The sequence below is a fragment of the Sitophilus oryzae genome, unplaced genomic scaffold (assembly GCF_002938485.1).
Source record: "Sitophilus oryzae breed Bouriz unplaced genomic scaffold, Soryzae_2.0 scaffold_926_pilon_pilon, whole genome shotgun sequence".
NCBI classification, from domain to species: domain Eukaryota; kingdom Metazoa; phylum Arthropoda; class Insecta; order Coleoptera; family Curculionidae; genus Sitophilus; species Sitophilus oryzae.
This window is the reverse complement of record NW_022147557.1, coordinates 1,425,569-1,437,647: the sequence shown is the minus strand read 5'-3', so window position 1 is coordinate 1,437,647 and position 12,079 is coordinate 1,425,569. Positions and strand designations below refer to the sequence as shown.

General features: G+C 28.8%; 1 protein-coding gene across 5 annotated transcripts in view; it reads right to left on the bottom strand.

The window, feature by feature from the left end:
* LOC115890804 overlaps positions 1–12,079 on the bottom strand; it is a 50,081-nt gene that overhangs the window by 12,583 nt on the left and 25,419 nt on the right. For 4 of the 5 annotated variants that reach the window (XM_030911150.1, XM_030911153.1, XM_030911154.1 and 1 more), the window contains exons 2-3: positions 500–690; positions 267–434 (exon numbers count right to left, since the gene is read on the bottom strand). In XM_030911150.1, the coding sequence (XP_030767010.1) occupies positions 267–434; positions 500–690 (359 nt within the window). Of the gene's footprint in view, positions 1–266; positions 435–499; positions 691–5,141; positions 5,233–12,079 lie in introns of those variants that run through there. The other variant, XM_030911151.1, reaches the window with a different exon arrangement.

Genomic DNA, 12,079 nt, shown 5'->3' with positions numbered 1-12,079 from the left:
ACGTTTCAAATTTATGATTTCAGGCTAATAACTATTTAGTCAGCATGTTTAATTTATGTCAATGATGACAGGTATTGATAATTTCGATTCCAAATATCTCGACAACCATTACTCGTAGCGTCGCTTTTTACCAAGAGACATTTTTTACTTAAAAAACTCCGTCAATGTACATTTTAGGTACGGACACAAAATTATTACTCTTCAAACCAGTTAAAAAATATGTAGGTGGCTCCCTCTGCATATTGTTCAATCATTTGTATACCTACTATTTACTGGAGGTTGTTTGACGGTTGTAGTAAATAATTGTTCCACACCAGATTTATTTTGGCACTGCGAATTAGTTTCACTTCTATCAGACTGCGTCACATGTCGTTCCTTTAACCTTAGTGCTTCCTTTAACGTTACGAATTCGGTCTTATTGATTAGGAAACTCGCTATAACAAAAATAGAACGTTCCAATAAATAACTTATGATTTCTTAACGTTTAATGACACCCTACCTTGAGTGGAATTGGTTTCTGAAGTAATATTTTCTTTGCCGCCGCTGGTTTCCGTCGTGACTAGAACTTGAAAGGCTAAAAATTTTCCGGTGTCGTAATAAGATATTGTCAGGAAAACTGTTGTGGCGATGAAACATAACAAAATAAATTTCTTCCATTTGCCGTTCGATACATTTTTCAGCATTTCTGTCCTGGAAAAAAATACTGAGATTAATAATTTGATTTAAAAATGTTGATTTGGTTGGTCTTGTTATTTAAAAAAATCTAGTTTGAGAAATACAGAGCATACAGTACCGGTATATTTTTTTTGAATTGCACACTCAGTATTAGTCTTAGCAAAAAGAAATTAGCTCCGGGTAGCCGCCCATATACTAAAATATATTAATATCTCGAAAACTGCGACTTTGACTGATTTTGATGTTATTACAAATTTTGTTGCAAATATTATTCCTAATCTTAATTTGAAAACCGCGTTTCGCTAGCTACTGTAATTTTGGAGTTACGATTTTTTTAAAATTTTAACCCCCTCCCTTACCCCCTTACCAACCCCCCACCCCCACCCCTAAAAAACTCATCGCAACTTTATTAGAATTTTTTGAACGGGAAGTGGTAATAATGGCCCTTTATGTCCCTTGAGTGTTGTTAAGAAGGTAAGATTTGTTGATGTAAATAATAACTGTTTATATATTTATAATTAATTTATTTTTGTTTCCTAAAATATTTTGATTAAAAGAAAATATTATGTAAAAGTGGACAACGCTGTGCCGGTCAAGCTTAATCACGTGACTAAAAGTTTATTTGATATGAACTATACTTGACAACATTTGCTACTGGTATACAGGGTGCGTCAGGCAACTATACCGAACTACTAAGTTATTTATTATCATCGGACCCTGTATATCAATAAAAAATGTTTGTCAAGTACACGAGTTGTCAGAGCCCGGCTTTAGATATTGTATTTAGGTAAAAAAAATAATTAATCAAATTGTAATATGTTTAAATCTAATAATTTTCTTCTAAAGTATTATTTTAGATGTAATATTGTCATTAAAATTAATATACATACATATTTAATAAAAAAATGTTTACATTTTTATAAAATTATGGTAGTCGTTAACATGCATGAATAAATTATTTTTTAAATGTATTTTAATATTGCACATAAAGATTTTCGATGATTTTATAGTACCAACTACATTTCATGAATCAGTGTTTAAATAATTACTTAACAAACAGTTTTGCATAATATGGTGTTGAATTATAACACGGTACACATCGTTTTGACATCGTAAATTTGGCGTTTACTGACTTTTTTTGTTTACACCTAGAAGGTTCTTAAACATGTTGCAAATTTTAGCATACTTACACACTGAAATTTGGCTAATATATTTTATATTAAACAATTTAAAATTATCGTATCTCTTATTATCTTCCACATCTTAAATAAATGCAAATATTTCCAGGGCTGGTAGATCTCGATAAAAGAAACATATTTTTACTTTACCGGTTTTCAGGTCTAAAATAACCGCCTTATTTTACTTCGAAAATTAAATTAAAAAAAAATCCTTAAATTTTGAGAACGACTAGGAATTTTTCTGGGTTTTCTCTCTTATACATTTAATCTACTAGCTTATTATCAAGATAATATGATTTTAGGTTTTTTAACTAAAAATAAAAAAAACCCTAGTTTTCAATTTTCCTTTTAGGAAAAAAGTTAATAGATCTGTTTCTGGGGTGGGAATATACTATATACCATTAAAAATATTTGTACTTATATAATATTACTAAAAAAATTATATTATTAATAATTATAATTTGCACTAACACTCGCCCTGTATTAATTAAAGTTGTTAAAATTTATTATACAGAGTAATTCAAAAGAAAAAAATCATGAGAAAAGGAACATGTCACTAATATACACTCAGATGCAAAAAAAAGCAACGGAGAAATTTTTGATCAAATTTAAAGTGTTATGTTTTTGTTATTTTTAGCCCTATTTGATGATTTTAGCAAACTGTGTATAATGATATCAACTTTAATTCGTAAACTATGTTTTTTATAAACTTTAATATTTGGCATATTGTACAGGGTTAATCGAGGGGTTGTTTTTTTACGTTAACTTTAAAACACCCTGTGCAATAATTTCGTGTGTAAATTTTCCTAAAATATAATTTTACGGTCAGAACTATGACTCCTGAGCATCTTGTTTTTGGATTCATGTCAATACATCCTTTGGTTAATTTTTAAGAACGAAATGAACTAATCACGATCAATTTGCAATTTTTTCAATTATCTTTTTGATGTAATTTTTTAATATGTGGAGATGGTTTTGGTTACTATCGTCGTAATATCATATTACGCCTGCAATGGATACTTTATACTAAATTTATAATTCTATAATTATTTATAATTATATTATAAATAAATAAAAAACATTTAAGGCTAACGATACACTGCAGATTTTAATAAACATTAATAACGATAACAGAACTAACGAAATTAAAGAAAGCATCTGTAATACTTAAGTATACAAACAGAAAAGAAAAATGTAAAAAATACCCTAATACTTTGCATTGCTTCCCTTGGGTGCTATAACTGCCTGTATACGTCCATTGATATTGTCAATGACAATGATATATTATATCGTATTGTGTTATGCTTTCCCATTTTTCTTTAAGGACCAAGCGAAGTTCATTTAATGAAGCTGGTACTGCTTCGCGACCACTAACCCTCCTGCCAAGTAAGTCCCAAACGTCGAACATGATGGGCGGTTCATAGTAGTATATAGTTTACAATAATCACCAAAGCCGGCTTCTCATATTGAAAAATAACTTCAAAAAGAAATGATGATTGAAAAATTTGCAAATTGTTGATGTCAAGTTCATTTCGCTCTTAAAAATTAACCAAGGCATATATTGACATGATCAAAAAAACAAAATGCTGAGGAGACATGGTTCTGACCGTAAAATTATATTTTAAGAAAATTTACACACGAAATTATTGCACAGGATGTTTTAAAGTTAAGGTAAAAAAACAACTCCTCGATTAACCCTGTATAATATGCCAAATACTAAAATTTAGAAAAAACTGAGTTTAGATATTAAAGTCGATGTAATTACTTACAGGTTGCTAAAAATTCATGATAATAGAACTAAAAATAACAAAAATATAACACTTTAAATTTGACCAAAAATTTCCCCGTTGCGTTTTTTGCATATTAAAACATATAGAGGGACATCATTTATGGGCATTATTCAAAATTCAAAATATCTGCATCTGCTTCTGACCAACAGAAAAACTATAGAGAACAAAAATCTTTAAATTTTATAGGTCCTTATTATTACATTAAAAATGATATTTATATTAAAAAAATCCAATTTAATATTTGCTAAATCTTCTGACGCAGGGCTCAGAAAATAATTATAAAACCCTGATAGCCCCATAGCTTAAAAAACAGATAACATCTAATTCAACCAAATATAGATAAATCCTTCATAGTTCTTAGAGTATATTTTAATAAAGTTTTTTATATTCAAATATTAACATATAAATCTATAAGCAAATATTTTTTTTTTATTTTTAATTCAAATAGCAAAGCCACTGAGAAAATTGAGAGTTTTAATCCAGCGGCATTTTACATAAGAAAAATAAACATTTAATTTTCTTCAGTTTATTTAAGTGTTTTAGGAGTAGCCTAAATGATTTTTTTTTCAAAAAGTGGAAGATAATATATATTTAAAAATAAATTAAAATAATATATTTTTCAGTGTGTGAAATAATAAGCTTTTGTACAGGGTAGTTCTAAAAACATGTGCTGAGATTCCTCACGTAAAAATAAGATTTATTTTTCATATCAACATGAAATTTTATTGAAATTTAAAACACTGATACAGTGATAACACTACCTACAGCAAATACTCCAAAAAAATAATGGTATTTAAGGCCATAATGGTAACAAAAGGCATGTTTTTTAAAAGTTTTAATATATTGTAATTTTAAAACTATGTATTTCGGCACCCATGTTGATAGGAACTTTTTTTATATTTTTTGATTAGAAATCAATGAGGTACCTAATTATTTAACAGTTTGGCAAGTTAATGATATTAAAATTTTTTGAATTGGATTAAGGCAAATTAATTAAATTGCGTTATGAGACCGAAATCGATAAAATATCAAAAGGAAACTTTTAATCAGCATTTAACGGTCTATACAAATTTTCCAGCGAAAGAAAAAAAAAATCAGTGGCGCACATATTTTTTAAGAAAAATAATCCAATGATAACCCATATGCACGTCCCTGGTGAATATGTCGATACTTTTGTAGCATTAAAATATGTCCCACTTATAGTATCCTTTACCCTCAAAATTTCATACAAATCACTAAAAACACTTGGTAAAAAAATATAATCAATCGAAAAAAGATGAACATTTTAATCCCCTGTAGTTACGAAACAAAGAAGAATCGGACATATGTTAATTTGAAAATTAATTCATATTTTTACAAGAGGAATCTCCCCATGAGAATTGGCACATGTTTTTTGAAACACCCTGTATACGTTATATGCCCTTGTAATTTCAATGTAATGGTAAATTAAAATTTCAGCAATAATTATTAAAAATATATATTTTATAACATAACTTACATATTAACGAGTATTTTACATAATTCTAAATACCGGTACTACACAATGCACACATGCCACTCGCACAACTAGATGTGGGCAAAAAGAACCCGATAACACGATTATCAACACAGTATGTGCGGTCTATTAAATAGAAACGGTCGCTGCATCTGAAGGAGATAAAAAATTCATTCGACCATATTACTTCAGTACTTAGCGATTAATACCAAATGGTAATCGCTCCACCGCAGTTGATAACTCTATACCAACCGGTTAAATATTTGCACTAGCAATCATTCAATTTTTGTTAGCAATATAAACCAATAGTTAATGAATAATATTTTCTTGCCTTTAGCTATGTATTTTTTCTAATTTCGAAAAATCGAAAGTAGAAGAAAAAAAGTAAAAAGAAAATTGTTTTGCTTATCGTAAAGGGGGAACCAAGCTCCACTCCAGAAACCGGTTGTGGGAGTGGAGCTTGGTACCATCCTTTAGGACAAACAAAACAATTTTCTTTTTATTTTTTCTCAACTTTCGATTTTTCGAAATTAGGAAAAATACACAGCTAAAGGCAAGAAAATATTATTTATTAATATACACTAAAGCTGTAAGAATTTTGTTCATTTCATATATATTTGAGCGGGCCGAAAAACGCTCTATACCATCTTTTGACGGGAGATGCGCTAATATCTCACCGACACTTTACTACATCGTTTGTTGATATTGAAAAGGTTTTGCTTGCCGTATCGGTGAGAACCAGCCCCTGGACAGCCCACCTGATAAAGGGTAAGCCCAGAAACCGGTTGTGGGAGTGGAGCTTGGTTCCCCCCCTTTACGACAAGCAAAACAATTTTCTTTTTACTTTTTATTTTCTCTACTTTCGATTTTTTCGAAATTAGAAAAAATATACAGCTAAAGGCAAGAAAATATTATTTATTAATATACACTAAAACTGTAAGAATTTTGTTCATTTCATAAACCAATAGTTAGATAGTTAGATATAAACCAATAGTTAGATATTTTTTCAACATTTCTTCTCATAAATTGATTGTCGTGTTACAGCTTCTTAATGTATATGTTACAATAAAAGTTGGAAATCAGTGATTGTTAACAATTACTAGTAAAGCTCACATTTACTGATTTGTTAAGACTACGCCAGTAAAAGTTCAACAGCTATTTTTGAAACCAACTTTTACTAGTGAATGCTAGCATTCCCTGGAGGAAAGCAGTGAGTTTAACAGATTCAGTTAGTGCGGTTGCCACATGTTGTCATTGGCGTAGCTACAGGGGTGCCGTCCCCCCCCCCCAGGTACTGCTGGGCACCCCCCAGAGAAATCCTGAATTATGACTCTTGGCTACGTATTAATTTTTATTTGCTTGTGATACAGTAAAAATTACGTTTTCTAGTTTTGTTTAGTCAATATTATTTTGTTGTGTTCTAAAAATGTGTTAATTTTTAATTTTTTTAGAAAATTTATAGGTATTTATAAGTAATCTACGGGAACACGGTTAGGACACGGGAACACGGTTGACTTGGTATCAAAAGTCTATGAAATTTATTGATAGAAAAATTCATGTAAACGCTTTTTTTCAAAAAATGTGGTTTTTAAAATCATTTTTCATTTTTAAAAAACAAAAGCCCTAGCCCCCCCCCCCCCTGGGCTCAACCCAGGCCCCCTAGGCCCACCCAAGGATAAATTGATAGTTACGCTAATGCCTGTTGTAAAATATAAGGATAAATAAGGATAAGTTGAATACCTAATAGGCAATATGAGGATAACGTAGGATAACATTAAATTGTGTAAAACGCTTTGTTTTTCGTAGTTATGTATAATTGTTTTATTATCGTTGTAAAAAGTGCTGTGCGGTATTTTCCCTATGGAACTAATTTTCTGTGAAAATTTAAGGTAAACTAGGCACTCTCAAGAATGTAATAGTGCTTGTTTTTTTATTTTTGCAATATAACGAAATCATAGCAAAGTTAAGCATGCAAGAGAGAAAGATATTAAGGAACCTAGTAACTTATTAAACCTTTTGATATGCTTGAAGTAGCGTTTGAAAAAAAGAATAACTCCCGTTGAAGAAAATTCGGGCATCTTTATTTCGTCCACGATGAAGAACTTTATTGAAAAAATCTTGTACCAATAAGTAATCTGTTTGTGAATGTTTCTTTTTTAATTGTTTTGTACACTTTGAAATCTTTACTATATTTTCCCTTTTAATATTTAGAAGGTTATAATATGACGTTATTTTCTATAATTTTCAATAAATATACTAATGAAGTAAATTCTAATTTTAAGATATGTATATGGATGAGCTTGAATATTGGGGTGAACCAATATTCTTAGAAGTTTTATTTGTTCTAACTTCCATCAATATTCTTCCTCACCACACTCACCCTGTACAGCAGAATAACTTTTACTGGCAACCTTTAGTAAATGTTATTTTCACTAGTGAATGTTAGAAATTACTAGGAAAAGTCGACATATCTCTTTAAAATACCACATTCACTGGTCCAATGCGTAATTGCTAGCATTTCCTAGTGAATGTTAACAATCACTGAATTTCCGACTTTCACTGTAACACAGATACTACAGGGTGTCTTAAATAAGTGCCAATATTTTTAAGGGTAGTATATTTCGACTTCAGAAAAACGTCTATGAAGTTTTTTCCACGAAAAAATTTTTGAAAAGTTAACTTTTCGAAAAAATGTTGAAATTTTTTAAAATTTTTACTTAAAAACATATTTGGATAATACGGCAATATAGGTAGTAGATTAAATTTACAAGAAAGCAAAACCAGAAAACATCCAGTTGTTCTCAAAATTTCAGCAAAAATATTTTTTATTTAATTTTCAAACTAAAATTACCTAAATTCAATTTACCTACATATTAAGTCAAAATGTTCTATCTAATTTTAACTGACCCTGTATAACCCAAGTAATGCAACTTTTCTCTTATTTTAGTAAAATTAGTTATTAAAAAGCTACTACTATATAATATTTAAGATAAACCTCAAAGCAATTTACGATTTTTCAATTTTGTTGAGACCGTAGTTAACTTACTAGAAAATTTAATAAATAATTACTCATATTTAAGAAAAAAAAAAACACTTGGTATAGATTATATAACGTAATTATATTTTTAAAATTAAATTGTATGGTTAAAATTTCATAAATACTTTATAGAAAACTAGCGTGTACCAGCGACTTCGTTCGCGTCGAATACATAATTTGTAATGTAAATAATAATATAATTTGTAATGTAATAATACATAATGTCATTTGTAATGGCGATGATAAAGCAAAGCAAGAATTTCCATTAACATACAAACTGGATAAATTTTTCTCACATTTATGTCAGCATGAGAAAAACAATATGGCGATATTATTATATAACTTGGTAATATTTGAGGGGTAGTTTCATCACGTTGGAATTTGACTTTCGAAAAATCCGTTTGCCAACAATAAGCTTTTTACGTCAAGCACTTTAACCAGAATCGTGGTTAAGAAATTACCCAACTTTTTGGAACACCCTGTATGATTTTTTAAAAAATTTCAAAATATGTACAAAACCAAATAAATTATGCTTGTCCAAGCGTTTTCCCGAAAGACTAACCGTTTTTTAAATAACAAATATTGTAATATTTGAGGGGCGTTTTCAACCTCTTGAAATTTGAGATTCGAGAAACCCCTCCTTATCGAACCTCTACACCCCACAGTTAATCCGTTTGCCAAAAATCAGCTTTAAACGGCAAGCAGTTTAAGCAGAATCGTGATTACTCAATGGTCATATTTTATGAAACACCCTGTATAAATTTATAAAAAATCTTATAATATGTAAAACAACAAAATAAAATATACGTGTTTAAGAGTTTTTCCGAAAAACTCACCGGTTTTTAAATAAAAAAATATTTTCATATTTGAGGGATAGTTTCACCCCCTTAGAATTCGAGTTTCGAAAAAACCCTTCTTATCGCACCTCTACACCCTAAAGTCAATCTGTTTTCGAAAAATTAGCTTTTTAAATCAAGCGCTTTAAGCAGGATCGTGATTAATCAATGTCCAGATTTTTCGAAACACCCTGTATACATTTTTAAAAAATCTTAAAGTATGTAAAAAACAAAATAAAGTATACGTGTTTAAGCGTTTTTTCGGAAACTTGACCGTTTTTTAAATAAAAAATATTGTAATATTTGAGGGGTGGTTTCACCCTCTTGGAACTGGAATTGATGATTAATCAGTATGTCAGTCACTTAAGGATTTTATACAGAGTGTCCGGAAATTAACGCAACAAAATTTGGTCATAGATTCCTGAAAAAAAATAGGTGACCCGTATTTTTTATTTTTGGCGAGTGGCCCCCCTTTTCGGGTTTACAGCCCCCTGAATTTCGCACATAAAAAGATTTTTTTTTAATATCTCAGGGCCCTGTTGGACGAAAATTACTAAATTTGGTACACGTTGTTTTACCATAAAATGACATTTTTTGATGCTATTAACTTTTTTTTATTTTCATCAGTGGCGTCCCTACGGTATTTAAACTGAATGTTATTGAAGAAAAAAATGGTACGCCACTGTTTTTTTCTAAAATAAAAATTATTTTTAAAATCTACATTAAATTTGGAACAAATTTGATCTCTTGACTTTTTTTTGGTACGATGCCCCGATTTTGCGTAAAAAAATAAAAGGCATTTTCATACATGACCAAATCGCTAAAATTTTAATGTAAATTTTCATAGCAAAATTTAAAAAACCGCAATTTAGGTTTTTGGACAGTTTAGTTCGCATTTAGGTAATAAAAACAAGATTAATAGAAGAGTATAAGAATAATGAAAAATTATTTTAAACTTTTTTTAACAAGTTTTCCGTTTTAAAAATTTTGCCATTGAAATTTACGGTAAAATTTTAGCAATTTAGTCATATGTATGAAAATGGTTATTATGTTTTTACGCAAAAACGGTACGTCGTACCAAAAAAAGTCAAGAGATCAAATTTGTTCCAAATTTAAAGTAAATTTTAAAAATAATTTTTATTTTAGAAAAAAAACAGTGGAGTACCATTTTTTTCTTCAATAATATTTAGTTTAAATACCGTAGGGACGCCACTGATGAAAATAAAAAAAGTTAATAGCATCAAAAAATGTAATTTTATGATAAAACAACGTGTACCAAATTTAGTAATTTTCGTCCAACAGGGCCCTGAGATAATAAAAAAAACTCTTTTTAGGGTCGAAATTCAGGGGGCTGCAAATTAAAAAATACGGGTCACCTATTTTTTTTTTTCAAGAATCTATGACCAAATTTTGTTGCATTAATTTCCGGACACCCTGTATATTAGTATTATATATTGGAGTAAAAATATGAATCACAACACAATGTTTTGTAATAAATAATGACAATAAATCTTAAAGGAACTAATTAATACAAATACTTTTTTTTGAAACGTCACAAAAGTTTTAATATTGGCGAGGTGATTGACTATATAAAAAAGTCATTTTAATGCCTAGGTATAAAGGAACGAAAATATATTATTATTATTAAACCGACATAAAGTGTCAAATTCAGCTACCTGTAACTATAGTTTGTCGATATACAGGGTCGCTTTTATGTATGGAAACGGTCGATTATTAGGTAAAATATAGGAGGTACCGCAAAAACTTAAATACAAAAGTTATAGGATTTTTAAATATCTATTAGCGAGTAAAAAATTTAAGTATACAGGGTCGTTCATAAAGCCGTGGCACATCAAAGTTTCATTTTTTTTAAATAGAACCCCTGTATATTATTATTACATATTTCAATTCTTCCTTCAATTCTAAGCAAAAATCGAAATACAAACAATGTACCTCAAAGCAACCGTTTCCGAGTTATTGACTTTTGAAAATACCACTTAAACAATTCGATTTAATTAATTTCGATGTGTTTGGTTTGATTTAATGATGCCATTTTGCCGAAACTGTGAAACTGTTGTAATGGGCTTTTAATTATCTATTAGCTAATAGTAAATTTAAGTATACAGGGTCGGTCATACTTAAATTTATTACTCTCTAATATTTATAAACCCTATAACTTTTATATTTAACTTTTTGCGGTACCTCCTATATTTTACCTAATAATCGACCGTTATCATACATAAAAGCGACCCTGTATAGTTACTTACAAGGTATGACTTTTAAATCTTTTTATATTATTTGGGGACGTTTGAAATTGTTTAATAACTTATTTGTGGTGTTTGAAAAAAATAGCTTGTTCTATAATTGTTTTGTAATATACTATGTTATAATATAATTTGTAATATACTATGTTTGTAATAATTTTATATACTATGTTTTACTAGATCAGAAATTGTATAGAAAAATATTATATATAAAATATTAAAAATAATTTGGGGGCTATTTTATAATTTTGTTTAAAAATTAAATTTCATAAGAAAAAATTCATAATCAAAAATAGAATTTCATTAGTAAGAAATAGTCACATTTAAAAAAAAGGCAGTATTTTTATACAGGGTGAGTCTTAAATAAGTGCAAATATTCTTGGGGATGGTATATTTTGACCCCAGAAACACGTCTATGAGTTTTTCTCGCAATTTTTTTTTTCAAAATTTGGTATTTTTAGAAATACCAAACTTTTTTAGTTCTACGTTAAAAATCATAATATCTGATAATATTGTAGTAGATTAAATTTATAAGCAAACCTAGAAAAAAATCCAGTGTTTCTCAAAATTTATGTATTTTTTTTTTAATTTTCAAAATAAAATAATTTTTTATATTTTGGACATATTTGAAAAACGATGAAGAGAAAATATATTTCTTTCATCGAGATCTACCAACCCTGAAAATATCTGTACTTATTTAAGACTCATCCTGTATTATAATGTTTTGTTTGAGAAAAAATAATAAAAGGGAATATTTTTATAGAATAGTGGATTGTTTTCTATATAATTTAACATTATTTTTAA